The following is a 23,339-nucleotide window of genomic DNA, read 5'->3' as shown; positions in this document are numbered from 1 at the left end:
AATTCAGTGGGGTGAACAAAACGATTGCATAAAATGTGAGGCAACTAAAGCATTTTTTTTTAACACAATCCCCTTCATTTCAGGGGCTCAAAAGATATTTCATGGGCAGGTGTGGGCAAGTCCGTCGTTATGTCATTATCAATTAAGCAGATAAAAGGCCTGGAGTTGATTTGAGGTGTGGTGCTTGCATGTGGAAGATTTTGCTGTGAACAGACAACATGCGATCAAAGGAGCTCTCCATGCAGGTGAAAGAAGCCATCCTTAAGCTGCGAAAACAGAAAAACCCATCCGAGAAATTGCTACAATATTACGAGTGGCAAAATCTACAGTTAGTATATCCTGAGAAAGAAAGCAAGCACTGGTGAACTCAGCAACGCAAAAAGACCTGGACGTCCACGGAAGACAACAGTGGTGGATGATCACAGAATCATTTCCATGGTAAAGAGAAACCCCTTCACAACAGCCAACCAAGTGAACAACACTCTCCAGGGGGTAGGCGTATCGATATCAAGTCTACCATAAAGAGAAGACTGCATGAAAGTAAATACAGAGGGTGCACTGCAAGGTGCAAGCCACTCATAAGCCTCAAGAATAGAAAGGCTAGATTGGACTTTGCTAAAGAACATCTACAAAAGCCAGCACAGTTCTGGACAAACATTCTTTGGATAGATGAAACCAAGATTAACCTCTACCAGAATTATGGCAAGAAAAAAGTATGGAGAAGGCGTGGAACAGCTCATTATTCAAAGCATACCACATCATCTGTAAAACACGGTGGGGGCAGTGTGATGGCTTGGACGTGCATGGCTGCCAGTGACACTGGGACACTAGTGTTAACTGATGATGTGACACAGGACAGAAGCAGCCGAATGAATTCTGAGGTGTTCAGAGACATACTGTCTGCTCAAATCCAGCTAAATGCAGTCAAATTGATTGGGCGGCGTTTCATGATAAAGATGGACAATGACCCAAAATATACAGTCAAAGCAACCCAGGAGTTTATTAAAGCAAAGAAGTGGAAAATTCTTGAATGGTCAAGTCAGTCACCTGATCTTAACCCAATTGAGCATGCATTTCACTTGTTGAAGACTAAACATAGGACAGAAAGGCCCACAAACAAACAGCAACTGAAAGCCACTGCAGTAAAGGCCTGGCAGAGCATTAAAAAGGAGGAAACCCAGCATCTGGTGATGTCCATGAGTTCAAGACTTCAGGCTGTCATTGCCAGCAAAGGGTTTTCAACCAAGTATTAGAAATGAACATTTTATTTCCAGTTATTTAATTTGTCCAATTACTTTTGAGCCCCTGAAATGAAGGGATTGTGTTAAAAAAATGCTTTAGTTGCCTCACATTTTTATGCAATCGTTTTGTTCACCCCACTGAATTAAAGCTGAAAGTCTGCACTTCAACTGCATCTGAGTTGTTTCATTTAAAATTCATTGTGGTAATGTACAGAACCAAAATTAGAAAAAAGTTGTCTCTGTCCAAATATTTATATAATATATAGATAATATGGACCTAACTGTACTATTATGTGTTTCTGCTAATTTGTCCAACCTCTATAATCACTGTGCTGAATAAAATAAACAAACTAATTTCATCCCTTTAGTTCAATGTTTTTCAAAAGAAAGTGAAGAAAAATGGAGGCTTTAAATTGTGAACACATAAAATGTACTCCATGCAAAACAATTTGAGGAATCATGTTGCATTTATTCAAGAGAATTAAAGGAAGAATGAAGTATGATAGCAGCAGATAACCACAATTCCTGTTTTAGTTTTTTTCTCCCCGTAAGTCAGAAATAAACAAGATCTAACAACATTAAAGTTTTATCTTTTAAAAATGTCTTCAAACATCTCATCACATTTTCCAACTGTATGGTTTTGTAAGACAAACTCTGTCTCCAGAAATAGTTTTCCAACTACTCCCTGTGGCTTATTAAGTGCTCCAAGGCCAGCTCAGATATATAACCTGTTAAAAAGTATTCTTTGTCTGTCCCTTATTCTCCTCCCAGTGGGCCATGATCATTATTTCTCTCACAGAAAACACTAAGGGGACTTCCTACATAAATTACCCAAAGTGAACAGCCTTTGGCATATTAGAACAATGTTGATAAGGGCAAGCCAGATCTGCAATTTATGTTAAACACACTGATTTATGGAAATATGAGCATTGGGTAGATAGGTACATTATTGACATTCTGGATATAAACTGCACTCTTCATGTGGATCACTCTGTGTGACAAAAGAATTTAGCATGGCTTATGAAAAACTTACTTGTAGCATTCTTACACTGTGAGACACTTAACAAAAAAAGTACACTACTCTTCCCAACACACTGAGCACTACTGGGGTATTTATACATGATGCTGCAACAAGTGTGTTAAAATGTGTCACCACTAATCCAGGAATTTGGTCTAGTTGCCAGACAGGTTGTAGATGAAAGTAGCCAAACAGCCTGTAGAAAGTATCAGATGAACTACAGTTAATCAATAAACACTTCAGCGCAACAATGGTGCTTAAAGAGGCATCGCTAAAAGTATAACATACTATACTTTGTCAATGACCCTGAACAACAGCTGGCAACCCAAATGAGCTTAATCCTGGTAGTGAAAAATAAAAAGTGTGATTGAAGAAGATTAAAAAAGACTGGAAAAAATGCAACCTAGTCTGACCAATCTATGTTCTGGGTAATTAGTAACAACAAGATAAAAAGAGAACATAGATATTTTAACAATAGTAAGCATCACTTTTGCTGTCTAATAGACTGCTACACTGCAACACAACTCTGCTTGGCACCAGAAATAAAGTGGGACCTCCCCCTGCAGCTAAAATCACTTCAGTATGCGAACAACTCTCCATGCTAGTGTTTAGATTTGGCAGTGCCATGCTGACGGTGTATACACCCAAAATGAAAAAGTCTGTCTGCATCCTTAGTACCATGCACCATAACATGCGCGAGAGAAGACAAGACAGATTTGATGTAATTTTAGTGGTTACTAGAATATAAAATTAACACTTTCACAAAAGTATAATGAAACAAGTGAGCTTTTATTCAAGAATAAAACTTAATTAAAAAAAAAAATCAAGTGCCAACAAGATACCAAGAAGACATGATTCACCAGCATTTGTATATCTACTCATATCCCTTCAGTAAAATCTTTTACAAATAGCAAAAATTTACACTGTGTTAACAGACTGAAATCAAATGTTGTGTTTTTATTACATAATAGTAATAATAACAGCAGTTCACTACTCAAAACGGAAATAACCCGGACTCAAACTCTCAACCACTTGATTATGAGGCAGCATTTCTTACCTCTACACCAGCCAAACACATATGATAATATTTGGGCTTGGGTTTTTGTAAACTGAATGATTTCTTTTTCTTTGGGTATATTATTGAATAAAAGCAGTTGTTTTGTTATACCTTTTGTGAAAGTGTTTATTTGATATTTGGACTTCAGTCTTTACATATTATACATTTCATGTCAGCATTTTGCCATTAATACAGTAAGATGAAAAATTTTCTATTTTAGTTATGTGTTCAACATTTCTTGCCTCGCATTTTCTGTCATTCTACATTTACCCAGATTATTGTAGACACAGAACATACATGAAATGTATGCATTCCAAATAATATACAGTATTCATCCTATTCAATTCCAAACACTTCACTGCCAGATAAAGAGACTTCAGCTCATCCGTGGGAGGATGAGTGAGCAGTCTGCCAGCTGATCGACATATTTTAAAGACAAAGACGCTGATAAGGATGTGCGAAGGAATTTAAAGTGGCCCGGCATTACAACTTTTTTCATAGGCTTCAGGGATTCTAGTGTTAATACAAGTAAGGAAACATGTGAACTGCTGAACATTTCATTTCTGATGTTTATCCACCCAAAAGTGGGCTTTTTTATCATGATAATATTCCATTGTACAAAGACAGAAAAGGGATGAAATTTCAGGGAAGTCAGCAAAATGCACTGAATTACCCAGTCAAGCATGTGTGAGATGAGATGACAGAACATGATTACAGTATAGATCTACCAATAGCTAATGTTAATTTTTTTGCATGGGATGCAAGAAACAAAATAGCTCTGTATTAGACACCAGTCTACTGTAAGGTATAAGCACAAATTAAAGTAACCCACTTAGGGAGGAAGGAAAAAAACACCATGAAAAGTTAAAAGGTACAGATATGTGGATACATGCACACTGAGTCTACACTGATGCTCAAAGATGCGGAATTTGTCTCCTAGAACTTTGACCTTCTGGACTGCCACCCTGTCATGATTACTGCTTAGTGTAAATGCCTTATGGATGCCACATTCAGGTTTTTAGGGCCAATGTCAATTGCCAACTTCATATTGTAGAATTAGCCGATTCTGATACAGATTTTTTTTTTTTTAATTCCTGTACAACACTTTTCACACTTAGCTCCCAAATAACCAGATGTGTAGAAGCCGTACGTTTTATATTAAAGTATTAAGTTTGGTATTTTTATAATTAAACTACAGACCACAGGTGCTTGTTTTTATGGACAAAATGAAATTCTGTAACCTTATTGTTTAGTGACCATAAAAATACTATAATAAAAAAAATTCCCTTAAAATACATTCTTAACTAATAAAATGTATACAGCAAATATTTATCCATTACACACTGCATAAAAGAAATTAAAATGCTTCTCATAATTATAAGCTGTCATATTGTTTAATTTCTTCTGTATTGTACCTATCTAAAACAAAGCATAATTAAAAAAAAGTAGTTTTTCACAATTTGTCTAACAAAAAAATATCTTTATTCTCACACACACTGATTCAATTAATTGATTCTAGCAGTTAAACACTAAATGTAAATATATATGTACATATAGTTTTGAATCATTTTTAATAATTGTTATACCTTTTATTCCTTACAGTGTACCAGGTAGACATTCCTAATTTTTGAAGTGTAATTATAAACATGGATTACCATTTTTATTATGCAGTGCTTATTACGTATCTCACACACACACACATACAATAAACACAGTTCAAACCCTTAAAAAAGCTGCAATATCTAAAGATTACATGCTTAAAAAGTTGACAAATAGACAAATTTTGCTTTTAAGTGAACAAGCCTATTGTTTACTAAGCACCAATTTCAAATTCTTCTTTATCTTTTCTTTTTGAAATTGTGAACTGCTATAGTAAACACAAGTGCGCTCACTGTCCAGACAAGCAGTGACAATTACAAAAATAAGAACAAAATAAATTCTGAATTCATTAAAGTAGCTTTTCTTGCTATTTGTGTAAATGCACAGGACAACTCCTCTGATTCCTTTTTGTCAATTTATTACTGCACTTTCTTTAATGTAAGGCCTAATATTCCAGTCTTCTCTGTCACTCTGGTAACGTGTGCCTTGCTGCTCTCTGATTACAGAATGTTTGCAGCAAAAAAACACATACATTTGTTGAACTACCATAATACCCCATTGTAAAGGAGGGTTACAACTAAATTACCGTAAAGCTTAAAAAACGCAGATGCTGAAAAAAATAGTTTATTAAAACTAAAACACCCAGCCGAAATCAAGGATTTCACAATTAAATAAATGGATATGTTAAATTATCTGCCAAGCAGAGGATACTTTTGAAATGCTGTTCTATCTTTAAACACAATGTGCTATCCAATCATTTAAAAACATTAAAAAGATACAATGTGTCTGAATGTGCTGGAGAGGGAAAAAAAACTGGTGAAAGGATTATTTTTACCCTTATTTTTATAATACCGTGGACTTAACATTGTGAAGGACGTCATGTGAAGACAGGCAAACCGGCCGGACCTGGACTGAGAAACTTAACTGGCCAGGACGCACATGGAGTGGAAGGACAGGGGAAGACTGTTTACACTGGACACAGTCTCCCCCAGAAAGCTACATGGTAGCGACCCCGGTTGCGGCATTACCACAGATTCCCATAGGGCATCCTGGGAATTGGAGTTTGTCAGCTCAGCTCTATTGGGTTCTGTGGGTGCCACAAGGGGGTGCTTGGAGGACTAGCGAGCACTGTTGTGTCGGGCTCCAAATCCACCCAGAAGCACTTCTGGGCCACAGCTTCGGGGCACCAGAAGTGCTCCTAAGTGAAATATAACAAGAGCAGCTCTGCTTCAAACTAAAACCCAGAGTCAGGAAGAGGTTGACGAAGTTTGTGGAGGGCAGCGGAGGACAAGAAGACAAAAGTGCTGCACTGTACTGATTTGTAATAGTGGCTGTGGTATGAGAAACTCTTCACCAGAAGGCAGGGTTTAAACTTCACACGGTACAATGCATGTGCCTGCGGAAGCTACTGCTACGCGTGGCATACTGTTTATACTTGCATGCAGCTTTATGTAAATCTGGAGGATTCTACCGGGTGGCAATGCGAAATATCATTAAGGAGAGAAAACAACGTTTGGCATCGCTGTAATGTGAATTGCCCAAAACATCCATTAAATTCTCAGGACACCTCAATATCTATGAAAAAGATGGATGCTTAATGATTATATCAATCAATCCAGGGATGCGCACATTTCAGAAAGTACTAGGGGGCTCCGCCCCCTGCTCGCTTCGCTCGCCAACCCCTGGTGTTGGGTAACACGAAATTGTTTGATGTATGCATGAGATACATTAGAGTGTAAAGGTGTAGATGATGCATATAGGAAGTAAAGAACGTATTGTATGGTAAATCACAAAAAATTATTGGAATATCTCTTTATATACAATATTTGTAGTAAAGATGGTTTGTTGTCCTTGAATGAGTTTTCCTTGGTTTGGAGTATTTATAAATTTAACTTTAATGTCAGATGAACGCCGAACTCATGAGAAGGCTACATAAAGTTGTCCATGTCCAAATACGCGCTCAGAGAGGTATATGCCAACTTTGTCCATGGTCTGTCCTTGGGATTTGTTGATTGTCATGGCAAATGCAGGTTTAATGGGAAATTGGCATCGCCCAAGTGTAAATGGTAATTCAAGGGTCTGTCATGGTGTTGATGACTAAACGTGTACCATTGCATAAACCTTGTTTAGTATTAAGGTTTCTTAATAGCATGACAATTGTTCCGATTTTAAGGTTAAGATTGTGTTGTCGTAATCCGGCTGGGTTAATAGTGTTCAGATATTCTAAAGAGAAATTAAGATGTTCAATCTCGTCTTCAGAATCAACTTTGTCAGTATTTAGAAAGAGGCGGCTTTCTCCAGGAAGTAATGCAATGACTTGGTTATTTATGTGATATCTATCTATCTATCTATTCTTTGGACATAATATAGCCCGTTGCATTAACAGTGGTATCTGTTCTATTGTTTTGGAGCTGTGAGCGTAACTCCATTAGTTCTTCCTTGTTTAGCGTTAGTAATATGGATAATGGATTGCACTTACTATTAATACGTAGAGTTTTCTGTGGTTGAATTGTTAATAATGTATGACTGTAATGTGATGATTCACTTATGCTGTATAGTTTTCACATGTGAGGATGACGAACCTTTAATACAGAGTGTCCGTTTATTCTTATTACCCATCAGGTGTTGTGCCTGTGTTTTGTGTGGTTGCACTGTTAATATTGTATCACTGTAATGTGATTCATATATGTTGTGGAGTCCGTATTTGTGGGGTTTCTGTACTATATCGTGTTTTTGCTTGCGGGTTATTAGAGGTGCGTGGATCATGCTGTGTAGTGTGTTTGCGTACTCTCTTGCGCTTTCCGTACTCCAATTGATTTGTGACCCTTTCTGGACTCTGTAGTCTGTCCCGTTTTACTCTGGGGTGGCGTATCATGTCGGGATTGATTTGTGAACCTTTCTCGACTCCGTATTCTATCCCGTTTTACTCTGGGGTGGGGCGCTGACTGCTGTTGTTTGTGTGATTGTATCACTGTACAGTAATCCCTCCTCCATCGCGGGGGTTGCGTTCCAGAGCCACCCGCGAAATAGGAAAATCCGCGAAGTAGAAACCATATGTTTATATGGTTATTTTTAGAATGTCATGCTTGGGTCACAGATTTGCGCAGAAACACAGGAGGTTGTAGAGAGACAGGAACATTATTCAAACACTGCAAACAAACATTTGTCTCTTTTTCAAAAGTTTAAACTGTGCTCCATGACAAGACAGAGATGACAGTTCCGTCTCACAATTAAAAGAATGCAAACATATCTTCCTTTTCAAAGGAGTGCAAAGCAAGCAGTCAAAAAAAAAAAATCAATAGGGCTTTTTGGCTTTTAAGTATGCGAAGCACCGCCGGTACAAAGCTGTTGAAGGCGGCAGCTCACACCCCCTCTGTCAGGAGCAGAGAGAGAGTTAGAGAGAGATAGAGAGAGAGATAAAAAAATCAATACGTGCCCTTTGAGCTTTTAAGTATGCGAAGCTCCGTGCAGCATGTCCTTCAGGAAGCAGCTGCACACAGCCCCCCTGCTCACACCCCCCTACGTCAGCGCAAGAGAGAGAGAGAGAGAGAAAGTAAGTTGGGTAGCTTCTCAGCCATCTGCCAATAGCGTCCCTTGTATGAAATCAACTGGGCAAACCAACTGAGGAAGCATGTACCAGAAATTAAAAGACCCATTGTCCGCAGAAACCCGCGAAGCAACGAAAAATCCGCGATATACAGTGATCCCTCGCTATATCGCGCTTCGCCTTTCGCGGCTTCACTCCATCGCGGATTTTATATGTAAGCATATTTAAATATATATCGCGGATTTTTCGCTGCTTCGCGGGTTTCTGCGGACAACAGGTCTTTTAATTTCTGGTACATGCTTCCTCAGTTGGTTTGCCCAGTTGATTTCATACAAGGGACGCTATTGGCAGATGGCTGAGAAGCTATCCAGCTTACTTTCTCTCTCTCTCTCTCTCGCTCTCTCTTGCGCTGACGTAGGGGTGTGTGAGCAGGGGGGCTGTGTGCAGCTGCTTCCTGAAGGACATGCTGCACGGAGCTTCGCATACTTAAAAGCTCAAAGGGCACGTATTGATTTTTTTTATCTGTCTCTCGCTATCTCTCTCTATCTCTCTCTCTCTGTCTTCCTGCTCCTGACAGAGGGGGTGTGAGCTGCCGCCTTCAACAGCTTTGTACCGGCGGTGCTTCGCATACTTAAAAGCCAAAAAGCCGTATTGATTTTTTTTTTGACTGCTTGCTTTGCACTCCTTTGAAAAGGAAGATATGTTTGCATTCTTTTAATTGTGAGACAGAACTGTCATCTCTGTCTTGTCATGGAGCACAGTTTAATCTTTTGAAAAAGAGACAAATGTTTGTTTGCAGTGTTTGAATAACGTTCCTGTCTCTCTACAACCTCCTGTGTTTCTGCGCAAATCTGTGACCCAAGCATGACATTCTAAAAATAACCATATAAACATATGGTTTCTACTTCGCGGATTTTCCTATTTCGCGGGTGGCTCTGGAACGCAACCCCCGCGATGGAGGAGGGATTACTGTATATTTAAATATGCTTACATATAAAATCCGCGATGGAGTGAAGCCGCGAAAGGCGAAGCGCGATATAGCGAGGGATCACTGTAATGTGATTCAAATATGTTGTGGAGTCCGTATTTGTTGGGTTTCTGTACTATATCTTGTTTTTGCTTGTGGGTCATTAGAGGTGCGTGGATCATGCTGTGTAGTGTGTTTGCGTACTATCTTGCGCTTTCCGTACTCCAATTGATTTGTGACCCTTTCTGGACTCCGTAGTCTGTCCCGTTTTACTCTGGGGTGGCGTATTATGTCGGGTTTGATTTGTGAACCTTTCTCGACTCCGTATTCTGTCCCGTTTTACTCTGGGGTTGGGCGCTGACTTCTGTTGTTTGTGTGGTTATGTCGTTCGTAGTCTCTATGGACTCCGTAGTCTGTGGGGGGGGGGTTTGTGTGGCACACCAAGCAGCACATTATTCCTAACTTCACTCAGCAGTAGTGCCATGCACAATATGGCAGTGACGTCTGCCCCCTCACTACGCATTAGTGCCACTCACAATATGGCGGCAACGCCTGCGCCTTCCGTATTATGTCGGGTTTCACCATGCTGTGTAGGCGTCTTTGCCTTTCGTACTTTCTCGCGCCTTCCGACGCGCGATGTAGGCGCCTGCACCTTCTGGGTCTGCCTCCGTTGTGTGGTGTGGACGTTTAACTGTTATTGTTTCCGCCTTTATATTCTGTCCCTCGCTGTGCATGTGTTTCGTGCCTAGGTTATTTTGAAGCTGTTGCATTCCAGTTTTCATCATCTGTAACCTGCTCTCCATGTGTTTGTCCTCGTTCTTTAACCTCTTTATGACGTTTTACTTTGTTTCCTACTCTGTCTTTTATTTCTGACCTCGCTTTATCCTGCTTGCGGCATGTCAGACGGTTCGTAGTCTCTCTCGTTTTGCTCTGGGGAGGGGGGCTTTGTGTGGTGCCTGCGCACTGTCTCTCCTGCGTCCACGGGCAGGTCCCTGCGTCCATATCCGGTTTACCATTCTCGTTTAGTAATATGGATCAGGCGCGCGGCAGAAACAATCCCGAGACAGGGCATCAGCTCATCGCAAGGTGAATACAAGCACACACATACACTAGCGTCATTTTAGCATCACCAAATCCCCAAACCGGCACATCCTCGGAAGGAAACCAGAGCACACTGTGGAAACCCACTGGGAAAACAAGCAAACTCCAGGCAGGGAACACCAGGGATGTGACTCCCTACCACGAGGCAGCAGGACTACCACTTTGCTACCGTGCCGCCCCACATGTGTAATTATTAGATAGATAATTAATAATTTAAATAAAATTATCTGTAAAAATGTAACATCATACATTAGCACATTTCATCAGGAAAGTGATATCAAATATAAATCTAAGAATTTTAAATGTGCAGAGAGCTGGAATATCATAATTTTAATGTGTTCTGTGTGGCAGCTGCTGTCTGCCACTGCTGTTAGTGCAGGAGGAAGCCCCAGAAGCATGTAGCGATTAACAACTAGGTTGATTTTAAGATAACATTAAAGACGCTCTACTCTAATGATTTAATAAACTACGAGATTAAAGCCAAAACTTCCACTTTAGTCACAAAACACTTAAAAAAAAAAAAAAAAAACTGTGTTCCAAATTTATTTTCCTCTTTGGCTCAAATACACTTCCGCACATTCTGATGCTGTTGTGAAGGTAAAAAAAAAAAAAAAAAAAAAACGGCAAAGAAGATGGTATTTGAGACCTTTAACACTAGAATTACCAAAGCTTATGAAAAAACTTGTAAATCTGGCCCACCTTAAATCCACTCGCACATTTCCATCAGCGAAATCTTTTGTCTTGTAAATGTGTCGATAAGCCCAAGCAACAAGCAGCCTAGTATCCCATCCTCCCACCGCCACAGAAACAGCAAAAATTGCTCTCCCAGCTCAAGCCTTGTTTATCAGGGGAGTCAGGTACCTAGAGCTATATAGGCTAAAAAAAAATGTCGTTATTTGGAACACATGCATTTCATGTGTGTTCCGCTGATGGAGAGGTATGAGCGGATTTAAGGTGGGCCAGATTTACGAGTTTTTTCGTAAGCTTTAGTAATTCTAGTGTTAAAATGTATCACATCATCACGATGGGGAACAGGCGACGCTTGTATTGCCTATGAGAGAAATGGTTGAATAAAAGCACCACAAATTCATTTGTGTGTCAGCATTTAAGTTTGATGATTTTCTTCGCCACATCGAACCATTCATCAAACATTGAAGCACACAAATTGATCCTGTAGGATTTTGAGAGTAAACAAAGATTCTGACATCACATTACAACTTCAACACACTGTGCCTCTTGAGCTTTTGCTGGTACTGCAACTCGGGCACGTATGTTAATTTCTGAGGATGTGCTCAGAGAGCGTGTCAAATGGATGCTGTGAACACGTGGCAGCTGTAACGTGTGCGCGTTCTGAGCGTGAAGTATAATCCGGCCCTAATAGTTTCACACAATAAAAACTCTTGGTTTACGGCAAAGTTTTGTTCTAGCCTGTGGGTATTGGGAGCTGTGTTGTCCCCTGGTGACCACACATGCATATTTTAGAAACTTCAGCATGCTACTATACACTTTTTTTATTTTCATTGCAAGCAAGGTACTTACAATTTTTGCAACTTTGCCACATTTTCTAAGCTGCTGGACTGCAAAAGAATGAGACACGTTTTCCATTGGGGTTGAATTCACTAATACAACTCTGTCATTTTCACTGTAAAACAAAGAAAAACAGTAGAATTATTGAAGTGATAGTGATAAACTCAGTATAAAATTAGGGGATATGTTTTATATATAAAATATTATTCACAATTACTGGCAGGAAAACCTCTTCTTATTTTTTCTTAAATTATAGCTATAGCAATATTTCCAAAATTTTTCATTTTCTGTATTCAGCAGTTGTATTTTGAATACATTGTTTAAAAAATACTGACCAAAAATCTAAATTATATTTTTTCATATAAGGAGGAGGAGACACATTTAAGAATATCAATATTCAGTTCTTCACAATTAATTTTACCTTGTCTCTAAATATACATTTTTTAATCTCTGGAAATAAAGAGCATAATTTATTATACTTTTTATTTTAGAATTTCTGTATTAAACATTTACATGATATCATATGTCAATCTTTGTACAGAAAAGTATGTTTTACACATACAATATTTGACATTGGTTGAGGCTTTTATAATAAATAATAATACATACAAGAGTACACCATCTGCTGGACCACCTTGCAGAACATCTGAAACGATGATGGACGTTTCCCCATTCTCCACATTTGGATTGTCTCTTCCTCCAGAAACGGCAATTCCAAATCCCATTTTGGAATCCTTGATGTAAAGCCAAACAAAACGTTTTTTTTAAATGCATTTAAGAAAAATGTGTAAGAATGAATCAATTTACAGCATAAAGAAAACTTCTCAAAACCTTGCCAAATTTTTTCTTTTTGCCATAGGTTTAATTTATGACTGTTTCAAGTAGAAATGACTTCCTATAATACATACAGCTAAGTCCACTTATTTAAAAACAACATGAGAAACAAACATAATTTTAATTGTGGAAGTAGCATGGACTGTTACAGCTTCAGGTTATTAAGGTGATAATTAGTCAAATATTTTAAAAAACAAAGTATTATTTAACATACAGCATAAAACTAATATTACCCATGCTTCAGTGTGGTGGTAGTATAAAGTATTAATAATCAAAATGAATACTTTCAGTCAAGTTTGGCAAACTTATGTACACTATTTAAAAAATAAAAACAAAAAATAACTGGCTGATTTAAAAAAAAAAAAAAAAAAAAAAAAGGGAAAAAGCAAGGATAAATTATCATCATTGAGCAAAACAATGATCTAAAACATAGATATAGATACTTGGTTACATTACATAAACTGAAAGGCACAACAACAAAAAATATTAAAAATACAATATTTTGAGACCTAGCCTCAACATTACTAAAAATGGATGTACAACTTGAAACCTTCTGGGTATAAGCTATATCTAAGCAATTTGAGAACTGTCAAATCTGTCAAGAGAAATATTCACTAAACAGTGTGCTAAGCTAGTAAATTTTAATTCAAAATGACAAACATTGTAATTGCAGTTAAAGATGCCTTTACCAAAAAGTAATGGCAATAGGTCTGAATGCTTACACAAGTAGTATATTTCAGTTCTAAAATGTGTATAAATAAAAATATGTTCAGAGAAATGAAATGTGCAATATCAGTAAAAGCAGGCTCTATTTTAATACTGTGTAGTTAAAATTACTTTTAGTTCTCTACACAAAAAATACACCATCAAAATATGTAATGAAAGTATGCCTATTATGTAGTACAATTAAAAAAAATTATACTGAATAAAATCGAATTTGAAAGAAAAGCCTTGTTTTTCATTTGCTGCATTTATCCAATTGTGGTTCCATGGAGGACTGGGCCACACAGTGGATGGTGAATATCTGCAATATTTTTGTACTTAATAACACTTGTGTTAATGGTAAGTCAATCTCACAGAGGTATATTCACAGAAATGTTTTTATCTAAAAAGGAAGTCTCAAATCTCAGCCTAATTTCTTCCTCAGCATCCAGGTCGTCCAAAAAACCAGTAAAGCCATCCATCGGCAGTCTATCTATCTATCTATCTATCTATCTATCTAAATGGGTTTTGGATCTATTCAATTTTTTTTTCCTATTGATCTTTTAGTGGTAGAAAAAAATAACAATAGTGACCTATCTGCTTACATGCTGGCCTGTAACACTTGAGTTTTCCATTGCAATTTCTGTTTCCTACAAGGGGGCTCTGCCCCCTGCTCGCTTCGCTCGCCTACCCTCAGCGTTGGGTATCCTGAAATACATTAGTCAAGCTCGTTTGTTTTGGAGCCGTGCCCGCGGCATTTCAGACGCGCGTTGTAGGCGCCTGCGTTCATTGATTTTATCCAGGTCGGCTCGTGTTTGTATATCCGTCAGTCGAGCTTGTTCGTTTTGAACCCGTGCCTGCTGTGCTTCCGCAGTTTCAGACGCGCGTTGTAGGCGCCTGCGTTCATTGATCGTATCCAGGTGGGCTCGTGTTTGTATCGTTGAGCTGTATTGTTTGAATTTGGTGTAAAGAGTTCAGCGGTTTGTACAATCCCAAGCAGCACATTATTCCTAACTTCACTCCGCAGTAGTGCCACTCACAATATGGCGGTGACGCCTGCGCCTTCCGTACTATGTCGGGTTTCACTATGCTGTGTAGGCGCCTTTGCCTTTCGTACTTTCCCGCGCCTTCTGTACCATCTTTGTGGACCTGTAGGGCCTCCGTAGCCTCTTCCATTTGAATCTGGGCTGCCACACAGAATCCTCTTTTTTGTGTGGCTGTGTCGGTAGTCGTTAGCTATGGGCGCATTGTTGCTTCATTTCTCATTCACGTCAGTTGAGCTCTTTCTTTTTTGGGCCGTGACTCCTTCGTGCGCGGTGGATACGACTTCGCTTGCGGTTTAAGAGACGTGCGCTGTACACGCCTGCGCAGTACGTCTCATGGTCCCATCGCCATGTACCTGCCATCCGGTTTACCATTCTCGGTTAGTAATATGGATTATCTCTTTGGCTCATCTATCTTACAGTAAAGCAAGATCTGATCCATCCCTGCTTCAGACAGTTAAAGATATCAAACACGTCAGCCTAATACGTCTGAGCATTTTGGTTATTCGGCTTAAACAAAAAATGCATCAAGCTTGTTTTGTAACTCAAAGTTCCTAACAAAACTTTTTCTCCCCACCACCAAAGACTTTTGGCATGTAAAATAAGCTGTTTATGATCAGCTCCACATCATCATATTACAAGAGGAATAATTTTAAACATAAGCGTTCTTCTTTAAATGGCTCATAGTATTTATCTCGTAGAGCTGTTTTGCTCTGGTGACTTTTTTCATACTGAGACTTTTCTGGGGACAAAAATAATAATCCTTTGCAGTCTACTAAGTACCTTAGACTGGAAATCAACTGCAATGTCACCCTGTAATTGAATTAGGGCTATCAGAAAATAAGCATATATAAATCCAGACTGCATTTGTAAGGGAATTAATCAAACAAAATTCAACTACTATATTTTTATTGATAGCAAAACAGAAAAAAAAACTCACCGTGACAATCAATGTTCAAAAATGTGTGTATTCATCTAACTATAGGGAACAGAATTTTAACAGATAAATTCTATGAGCTAATCTTCCATATTACTAGCCACATCTCGAGTCAATTGATCCATAGCATCGCGTGAATGGAGCATCTGAGATACTTTCTTTGCAATTCAGCTTACTTAACATTCTCAGCTAGACTACTTCTTTATAAGTTTTACCAGGTTCTCTCTAGTTGTGCTTTTTTCTTCGCCTCAGCAATTTAAAGAGCCGCTTTACAAGATGTCTGTAAAGTGTCTTTGTGTGACATTTCAAAGACCTATTTTCAAAGTATGTGGCCTCTTTCAAAGTACTCTTTATCCTACAAAGTTTTAACTTTATATTTTGAATTTATATGTAATACTTTAGAAGAATGGCTGGTTCAAATTAATTTTTCTTTTGGTCATATTTTATATTTATTCTCATCAATGTTATTGGACTCAGAAGTTCATTCACATTCAGCAACCAGATTGGCATTCTTCAGAGACATTTCCATAAGTCTTCACCTATTTTTTGCATATTAAGAACAGAAGGTAAGTCCAAAATACGTCTCATTAAGGATGGACGAGGGAAGACCACAAAAAATGAAAAAAATATCATTGAACACCAAACAGCAGTCCAAAGGATAGCCAATTGATTAAGTTCAGTCTCCTGCTAAAATGTTTTGAAATGTATTAAGTTTTCAAGGTCAGCAAACAACTAATCTCCGTTCATTGGTGAATCCTCCTCTGAAGTAAAAGAATCACTCTATTTTATTCTCCTTTTGACTCAAAATGCATATTTTCAAAGGTTAAAAAAGTAAATAAAGAAATCTTCCACAGTTTCAAAGGATGAACACTCACAGATTCAAGAGACTGTTTAATTATTATACTGTATCAGCAACACCTGCTATCATTCTAATGACTATCTGTTTTAGGAAAGGCTAATTCATACAAAATAACTAGTAAAGGCTGAAATTAGTTAAGGTTTATTATTTTTTAATATGTACTACTTGGTTGTAATAAGGTTGTAATCACAAAAAGGATATCTCATACCATACATTTACAGTATATCCTTAAACAATAACAGTATCTATACAAATGTAAGCAATACTGGACCTTTTTTAATAAATGAAGAAACATTGAAATAATTAGCTCATTCATTATTAACCGATGTCTAATAAAAAAGACAGCAAAATTACACTCAGTACTACAAGTGTGATTGTTTAAAAATGCTCAAACTTAAATATTACTAAGTAGTTATTTTTAAAATATAAAAACTAAACACTTCCTGAGAGGAATAATGTATAATAGTTATAAAATAGTTTTTACATTGTTGTGATTTTTAAATAGTGCTGTTTTATTTCCTGCAGCCTGTCATTAATCTGAAATAAGTTGCACATAGTCCAGTGCCAGACCACAGATCCCCCACATTGAGAAGTACTAATATAAAGCAACCATACACAGTCCAAACAATCAATCCATGTTATATAATGTATTTCTATAGCAAACACCACTCATAAATACACACGTACTGTATAAACACACACATACACACACACACAAAGTATTCTACTAGACAGAAAGACAGCACTTCCACTAATAGAAATGAAGATTAATTATTTTAAACCATAAACACAATTTTAATCTAAGAATTATTTGTACATTATCATTTTAGAGGAAAAAGATGCTGATGTCAGAAGCAAAAATGGCTAAGTATGAAACAAAATACTTATCCACGTTTTCTTTTTCCATTACACTAAAGTTCTACTGTTTCGTTCTCTTAAAGTTTTAATAAAATATGTTCTGTATTAAATTAATTTTTAAAAGAATGTTTGGCAAGCTCTGGACTAACCCAGTTTTCCCTTTGTTACTTTCATAATTTGTTTATACAGGAGCCAACAACTCTTTGTTGCCACAGGCACAAAAAGTATAGTAAAGGGACTGTGTCTCACTCCCAGATATAGGATTTGCTTCTCAGTTTTCTTGTTTTGTTTCCAACATCATACTAAGTACTTTTGTCTAGAGAACTACAATTCTGAATGAGCTTCCTATATGAGAGTGCCTGATGTTGAAGACCACTTAACTATCACTAATGATGTGTTTAAGAGCATCTCCCACTGAATTTTCTGAAAAATGTTATAGATGGCAAGCTCTGCAGCTAAGTAATCATAAATAATCATAACCTGATCAAACTGATAAATTTCATGAAGAAAAAAAAAGTCTACTTTTCCAAAGGCAGGGAATAGGTTATAAATAGATCTAACCTTCTTAATTAAAGAACATTCATTCTCAGGTCATAACATTATCTCTAGTGAAGCTAAGTACCAAGTCACTATTTATATCATATGAATGCTTAGATGCATTGAACATTATCAAATGAAACTGTTTAAATCCAGGAGAAAATAATAAAGAAAACATTCAATCTACTTAAACTGAACACATTTTTACTTGGTGGCAAAGACTGTCAAATTGTAAAAGAAACAATCTATGAGGTAAGCAGCATGGTGCTGTGCCCCCTCTGCACTATGATTTTGACCTTGCCACTTGCTGAGAAGGCTTCAATAAGCTGCACTCTCAAGAAACCCTGGCGGGTGGCTGAGACTGAGCTGAAGTGGCAGTTATGACTTCACCATAGGCTGCTTGCAGCTAATCTGCTAGGCACAAAAGTCAATCGAGAATTGAGACTCCCAGCAACTCTAAACATCATGAAATTATTATTTCACAAAAAGTAAGGTACTGCACATTAGATACATCATTAGCAATAAATTAATATTGGTATGCTTTTTTTTTAAATTGTAGAATACTGGTATCATGAAAACTGCATTTGTTTTACATTATAACACTAATAATACTAAAATCATAAATGCTTCTTACCCGTTGCAGAGTAACTGTATATTGTTCCCATATTGTCTCTTCCATCGCTGAAGCCTGCAAATGATATGTTGAATTATGTTAAGGAAACAAAACTACAAAGACAAACAAAATTGTAATCTTCATTAAATAAAATCAACAAAGAACATTAAGGGCAAAAGGACAAATCAGAATAATAACATTTCATCAAAATTTTTGTCATTGGTATAATGAGGAATGAATAAAAATTCCACAGCAAAACACAACTCTGCATGTAAATAACACTGCCAAAATGATGGACCTTGACCTCTCTTATAACTCTTCAACTCCCAATAAATGCTGTCACAGCCTGTGTACTTATGGCCAACATATCCATTCTAACCTTGCTCCCCAAAGTTTAGTTATAATCACATTAATAAAAATAAAAAACCTGAGGCCAACCACAATGAACTGAAACAACACTGTAATCAAACAATGAGAAAACATCTTTGTAGAGTTTCAAGGCTAAGCAGCTTTTCAGCAGATATTTTGTTTTTTTCTCTGTGCCTGATATTTTTCCTGCACTGGTTCAAGTTGTTGCAGCAAGTGAAGCACATTGCCAATTGTTTGATTTGCAGTGAACCAAGTCTTCTATGAAAGGTTGGTTCCTCTTTGGCACATACTATTTTCAAGTCAGACTCTGGCTCTAAAGTATTCAGTAACAGAAGAAACATATTTAGAATAGAATAAATGGATGTACTGATGAATGGATTAATATTCAATAAGTCAAATTTTCAGTATCTACAGCAGATGAAGACATGGACAATACATTACAGACTGAATATTTTACTACTTTTACAATATATTCAAATATTAAACATAACTGCATTAAAAACAGCCTTTTACTCACTAAGGCATAGATATAATGCAAGAAACAGCAGAGCTTTGAAAAAGACATTATACAGTATGTAAAGGATCAGCACCAGGAAAGGAAGATGAATGGTAAGCAAATTTATGAAAATGTTCCTTGAACAAGAAAACAACAGCAGTCATCCATATCTAACTTGGATTGGAAAACCAGATGTGGATGTGGATTGAAACCATTACTATAGCATGCCTCTCAGTAAACAAAGGGCCTACTTTACAAAAGTGTATGCAGAAAGATCCTTAATATGAACATACAATTGTTTCTTAAAATGTACTATTAACAATTTAATAAAAATCATTTTACAGGAATAAATGTTCCTTGCCTTGTTTTTGAAACAGAAATCATCATAAAATTGTCATTTACATGGACAAGTGTGTCATATTACCTAGATAACACCCTTAAATATCCCTATATAGTAGGACATAATTTCAGTCAAACAGAAAAAAATCAATCATGATTAACTCTGTTCAATGTGGCAAGTGAACATGTCCGAGCAAAAGTCTCTATCCGATTAAGATAGAGGTTCTGACAAGAGGAAACATTTGACTTGGTACACCAAGCACTGGGCTGACTAGAAAATTAAAAATGATTGCTTAGTATAAGCCTGAAAACAAAAAGAAATGAACTACCTAGTGGGGGCTGGGTGGTCGTTTGGATTTGGAACCCCAGCAGACTTTGTTTTTTCACCAGCCTAACTGTAGTTTTTTTTTTTTTGTTGTTGTTTTTGTCCTCTCGGCCATCTGACCTTATCACCGGAGTCATCCTTAGAGACTTACTGTACATCATGACACTGTATATAAGGACATTACTCTTCTACTTGATATTTATCTGTTTGTAAGATCGCTTAGATTCATTTTTTTGAGTCTTTGTTACTTATCTTTAATATTACTGCCTAATCTTGTTTCTATTTTTTCGTAACTCTCTCTTTTGACATCTTGTAAAGCACTTTAACCTACATTGTTTACATAAAGGTTTGCTATATAAATACATGTTATTGTTGCTTGGTAGGCTGTGACAACTGCAATCAGTATTACAGCCCAGGCGATCATCGATTTTTGCCACTGATACCGATTCTGATAAAAAGTATTATTAAACAAAATTGTTTTTATATTTTGTGTTTACAAAACATTAAATAAAATATCAATTACTGCAAACAGCTGCTATTATGAGTAACATGGTCAAAACTTAATACTCCCATCCCAGTAAAAGGGGGGTATAATGCAGGAAACATAGCTTCTCTGCATTTATGCCATGGAGGAAGCTCCTTGCTGTAATAAATGTTGCCCATAACACTTAACACCTGCACCGATGATGGTGGACGAGCCAAATGCCACTTCGACTGAACAGAGAGGTATTTAAAACAGTTGTCTTTTCTCTTCTGAAGTACCTGATGATGTGGGTGATCTCATAACATAGCCCTCAATATTTCTTCATCCAACCAGGCTTTAACCTTGTTTTCAAGATCTTCATTCAGCAGCCAGTCTTTTTAAAGAGGGTCAAACAAACATCTAAGGACAAGCTGTATCCTCTCATTCCTGCTGGCAAATCTCCATTTTAGGTTCTTCAGCACGGTTTTCCTCATAGTCTGAATGTCTCTTGTTCTGGGGCCCATCTGAATGAAGGAATTGTTTCAAAACTCCAGATGATGGCAGGATACATGAGATGGATGAATCCTGTTTGACCACTTTTAGTGTTATCTCCTCAAATGGGCAGAGGGTGTCTACAAGGAACCTTTTATAACAAGGTAGTGTGCAAGTATTTCAATAAACCACAGGCCTTTCACCTTGTTCAAACCATTGTTACATAATACAAGATTAAAAATCAATTTCCCACTCCTCCAATGCTGTTATGAACATTTTGGATATGTTCTTTCACTGTGCATTAAAAAATGAGCAGTGAGACTCATTAATGCCTCTCTGGAGCCCGACGAGCAATCTGTTGTAAATAAAAGGCTACAAGCACTTTGAACAGTCAATAGCTCTGACTTTTAACATTTGTTAAAACCTTTGTTAAAATGCTCATCCAGCAACTCTGTGCAGAAAAAAAATCTGTTTTTGCCTTCAAGCTCTTTAACCAAACACTCTCAACCATGTTATATGGCAGAATTTCAGGTGTAATCGTCTCCATAATGCTGTACTTCTGTCCAGTGCTTTTGCAAATTGGTAATTTGGTGACCATTCAGTTGTTTCGTCTAATCCTTGGTGTAGTGTAGGCTGCAATGTTGTTTGGGGAAATCTCCTTATTCGGTTGCTCAGAGGCTTTAATTGCTTCTTCATAATGGGACTGGTGGTGTTTCCAAAGATTTGTTGTGTTCTGTTATTTTGATTTACTTGAATCCTGACCAGTACTCTCCTGGCAGATCTTACGCATCATCATTTTTAAAATAATCCACAATTTTACTTTTGGAAGCCAATTTGCAAACACAGAAAAATAAATGTATTTTCAAGGTATAAGTCATTTGCTGTTGAAAACAAATGCAGGGCTGTCAGATCAAATGTCTATACGAATATAATTCACATCTTTATGAAACAACTCTTATTTGAAGGCAAACGCTGACATTCAAATGTCAAAGAACAATCTTTTGTTTAACCTCATACTAATTTCGGCTTTGTGTTACTCCAGACATGCTATGATGCAATATTCTTAATTTTCAATGTGTTTTGCACATCATTTCTACAATCAGTGGGTTTATAATTTTTGTTCATTTGTACTGTCATTTATAAAACAGGAAGATTTTTGTAGTACACTGCTCTGCTTTTTGTGTAATGAAAGTACTAAAAACAGATTTTGAACACTTCTCCAGTGTCCTAAAAGTATAGTTTTGCTCCTTGTTCTGTTTTGTTTCACTCTTGAACGTGAAATCCCCGATTTCTTGTTGTTTTGTATGATAACATTATAGCCAACAAAAACAGATTTCCTTCCTCATCATTCATAATGGTAAATAACGGCCATATTATTGATTTTTCTTTAATGGTTATAAAATCACCAGTGTCAGGAAAGCATACTTAGATACCTCAACCGAAGCATGTCTTTTCAAAGCTGCGGACACAAAATTCCTAAAACAACAGCTTAATGAAAAATAAGTATTAAGTTTATATGTGTTATATTTTTGCTGAATTTGTAAAGGGGGAAAGAATCCTGTTTAACTTAATCCTCCGTGTTATTCTTTGAGGACAGGACTGTAACTCTGCTCTACAAACTTATCAAACTGAGCTGTTCTGCGCATTTTAACAACCTTTCACAAGATGCTTTTTAAATATATGTATCTAGTAATCCACTTTTTTTCCCAGTTGAGAGGCATGATTCAGTTAGCTCCCTGGCACTTTTAGTATTAGCCCTGAATTTGCCATTAACAGACATTTGGACATGAATCTAGCATATGCAGGCTTAAAAAGGAGGACACCTGGGGTGGGGTTTGATTTGTCTTTAATTTGTTTGGTTATAAATTGATCTATTTGTATGGAATGATTACAATAAAAATTAATAAAATATATTAAAAAAAAAAAAAAAAAAAAAAAGGAGGACACCTAAATAATAAAAAAAGAACTTATGACCAACACCCACTGAACTCCACCTTATTGGTTCTTCCCCTTGAACCCCAACCTCCATTTACTATACAGGTGCATCTTAATAAATTAGAATATCATCAAAAAGTTAATTTATTTCAGTAATTCTATTCAAAAAGTGAAACTCTTATATTATATAGATTCATTACACACACAGTGATATATTCCAAGCGTTTATTTCTTTTCATTTTGCTGATTATGGCTTATACCTAATGAAAACCCAAAATTCAGTATCTCAGAAATATAGAATATTGTGAAAAAGTTCAATATTGTACACTCCTGGTGTCAAACTCCACTCAGCTTATTAACCCAAAACACCTGCAAAGGTGTCCTGAGCCTTTAAATGGTTTCTCAAGTCTGGTTCAATAGGCCACACAATCATGGGGAAGACTATTGACTTGACAGTTGTCCACAAGACAATCAATGACA

At 37.0% G+C, this 23,339-nt stretch overlaps 1 protein-coding gene across 5 annotated transcripts in view; it reads right to left on the bottom strand.

Moving 5' to 3' along the window:
* The window catches only part of LOC114652123 (tight junction protein ZO-2-like), a 253,598-nt gene that overhangs the window by 64,877 nt on the left and 165,382 nt on the right, over nt 1-23,339 (bottom strand). For all 5 annotated transcript variants that reach the window (XM_051927776.1, XM_051927773.1, XM_028802330.2 and 2 more), the window contains 3 exons: nt 18,462-18,515; nt 12,667-12,791; nt 12,070-12,172 (listed from right to left, as the gene is read on the bottom strand). In XM_051927776.1, coding sequence (XP_051783736.1) covers nt 12,070-12,172; nt 12,667-12,791; nt 18,462-18,506 — 273 coding nt within the window. In that variant the 5' untranslated portion in view covers nt 18,507-18,515. The remainder of the gene's footprint in view (nt 1-12,069; nt 12,173-12,666; nt 12,792-18,461; nt 18,516-23,339) is intronic.

This window comes from Erpetoichthys calabaricus, chromosome 5 (genome assembly GCF_900747795.2).
Source record: "Erpetoichthys calabaricus chromosome 5, fErpCal1.3, whole genome shotgun sequence".
NCBI lineage: Eukaryota > Metazoa > Chordata > Cladistia > Polypteriformes > Polypteridae > Erpetoichthys > Erpetoichthys calabaricus.
Note: the sequence above shows the minus strand (reverse complement) of the source record. Positions and strands in the feature narration are given on the sequence as shown.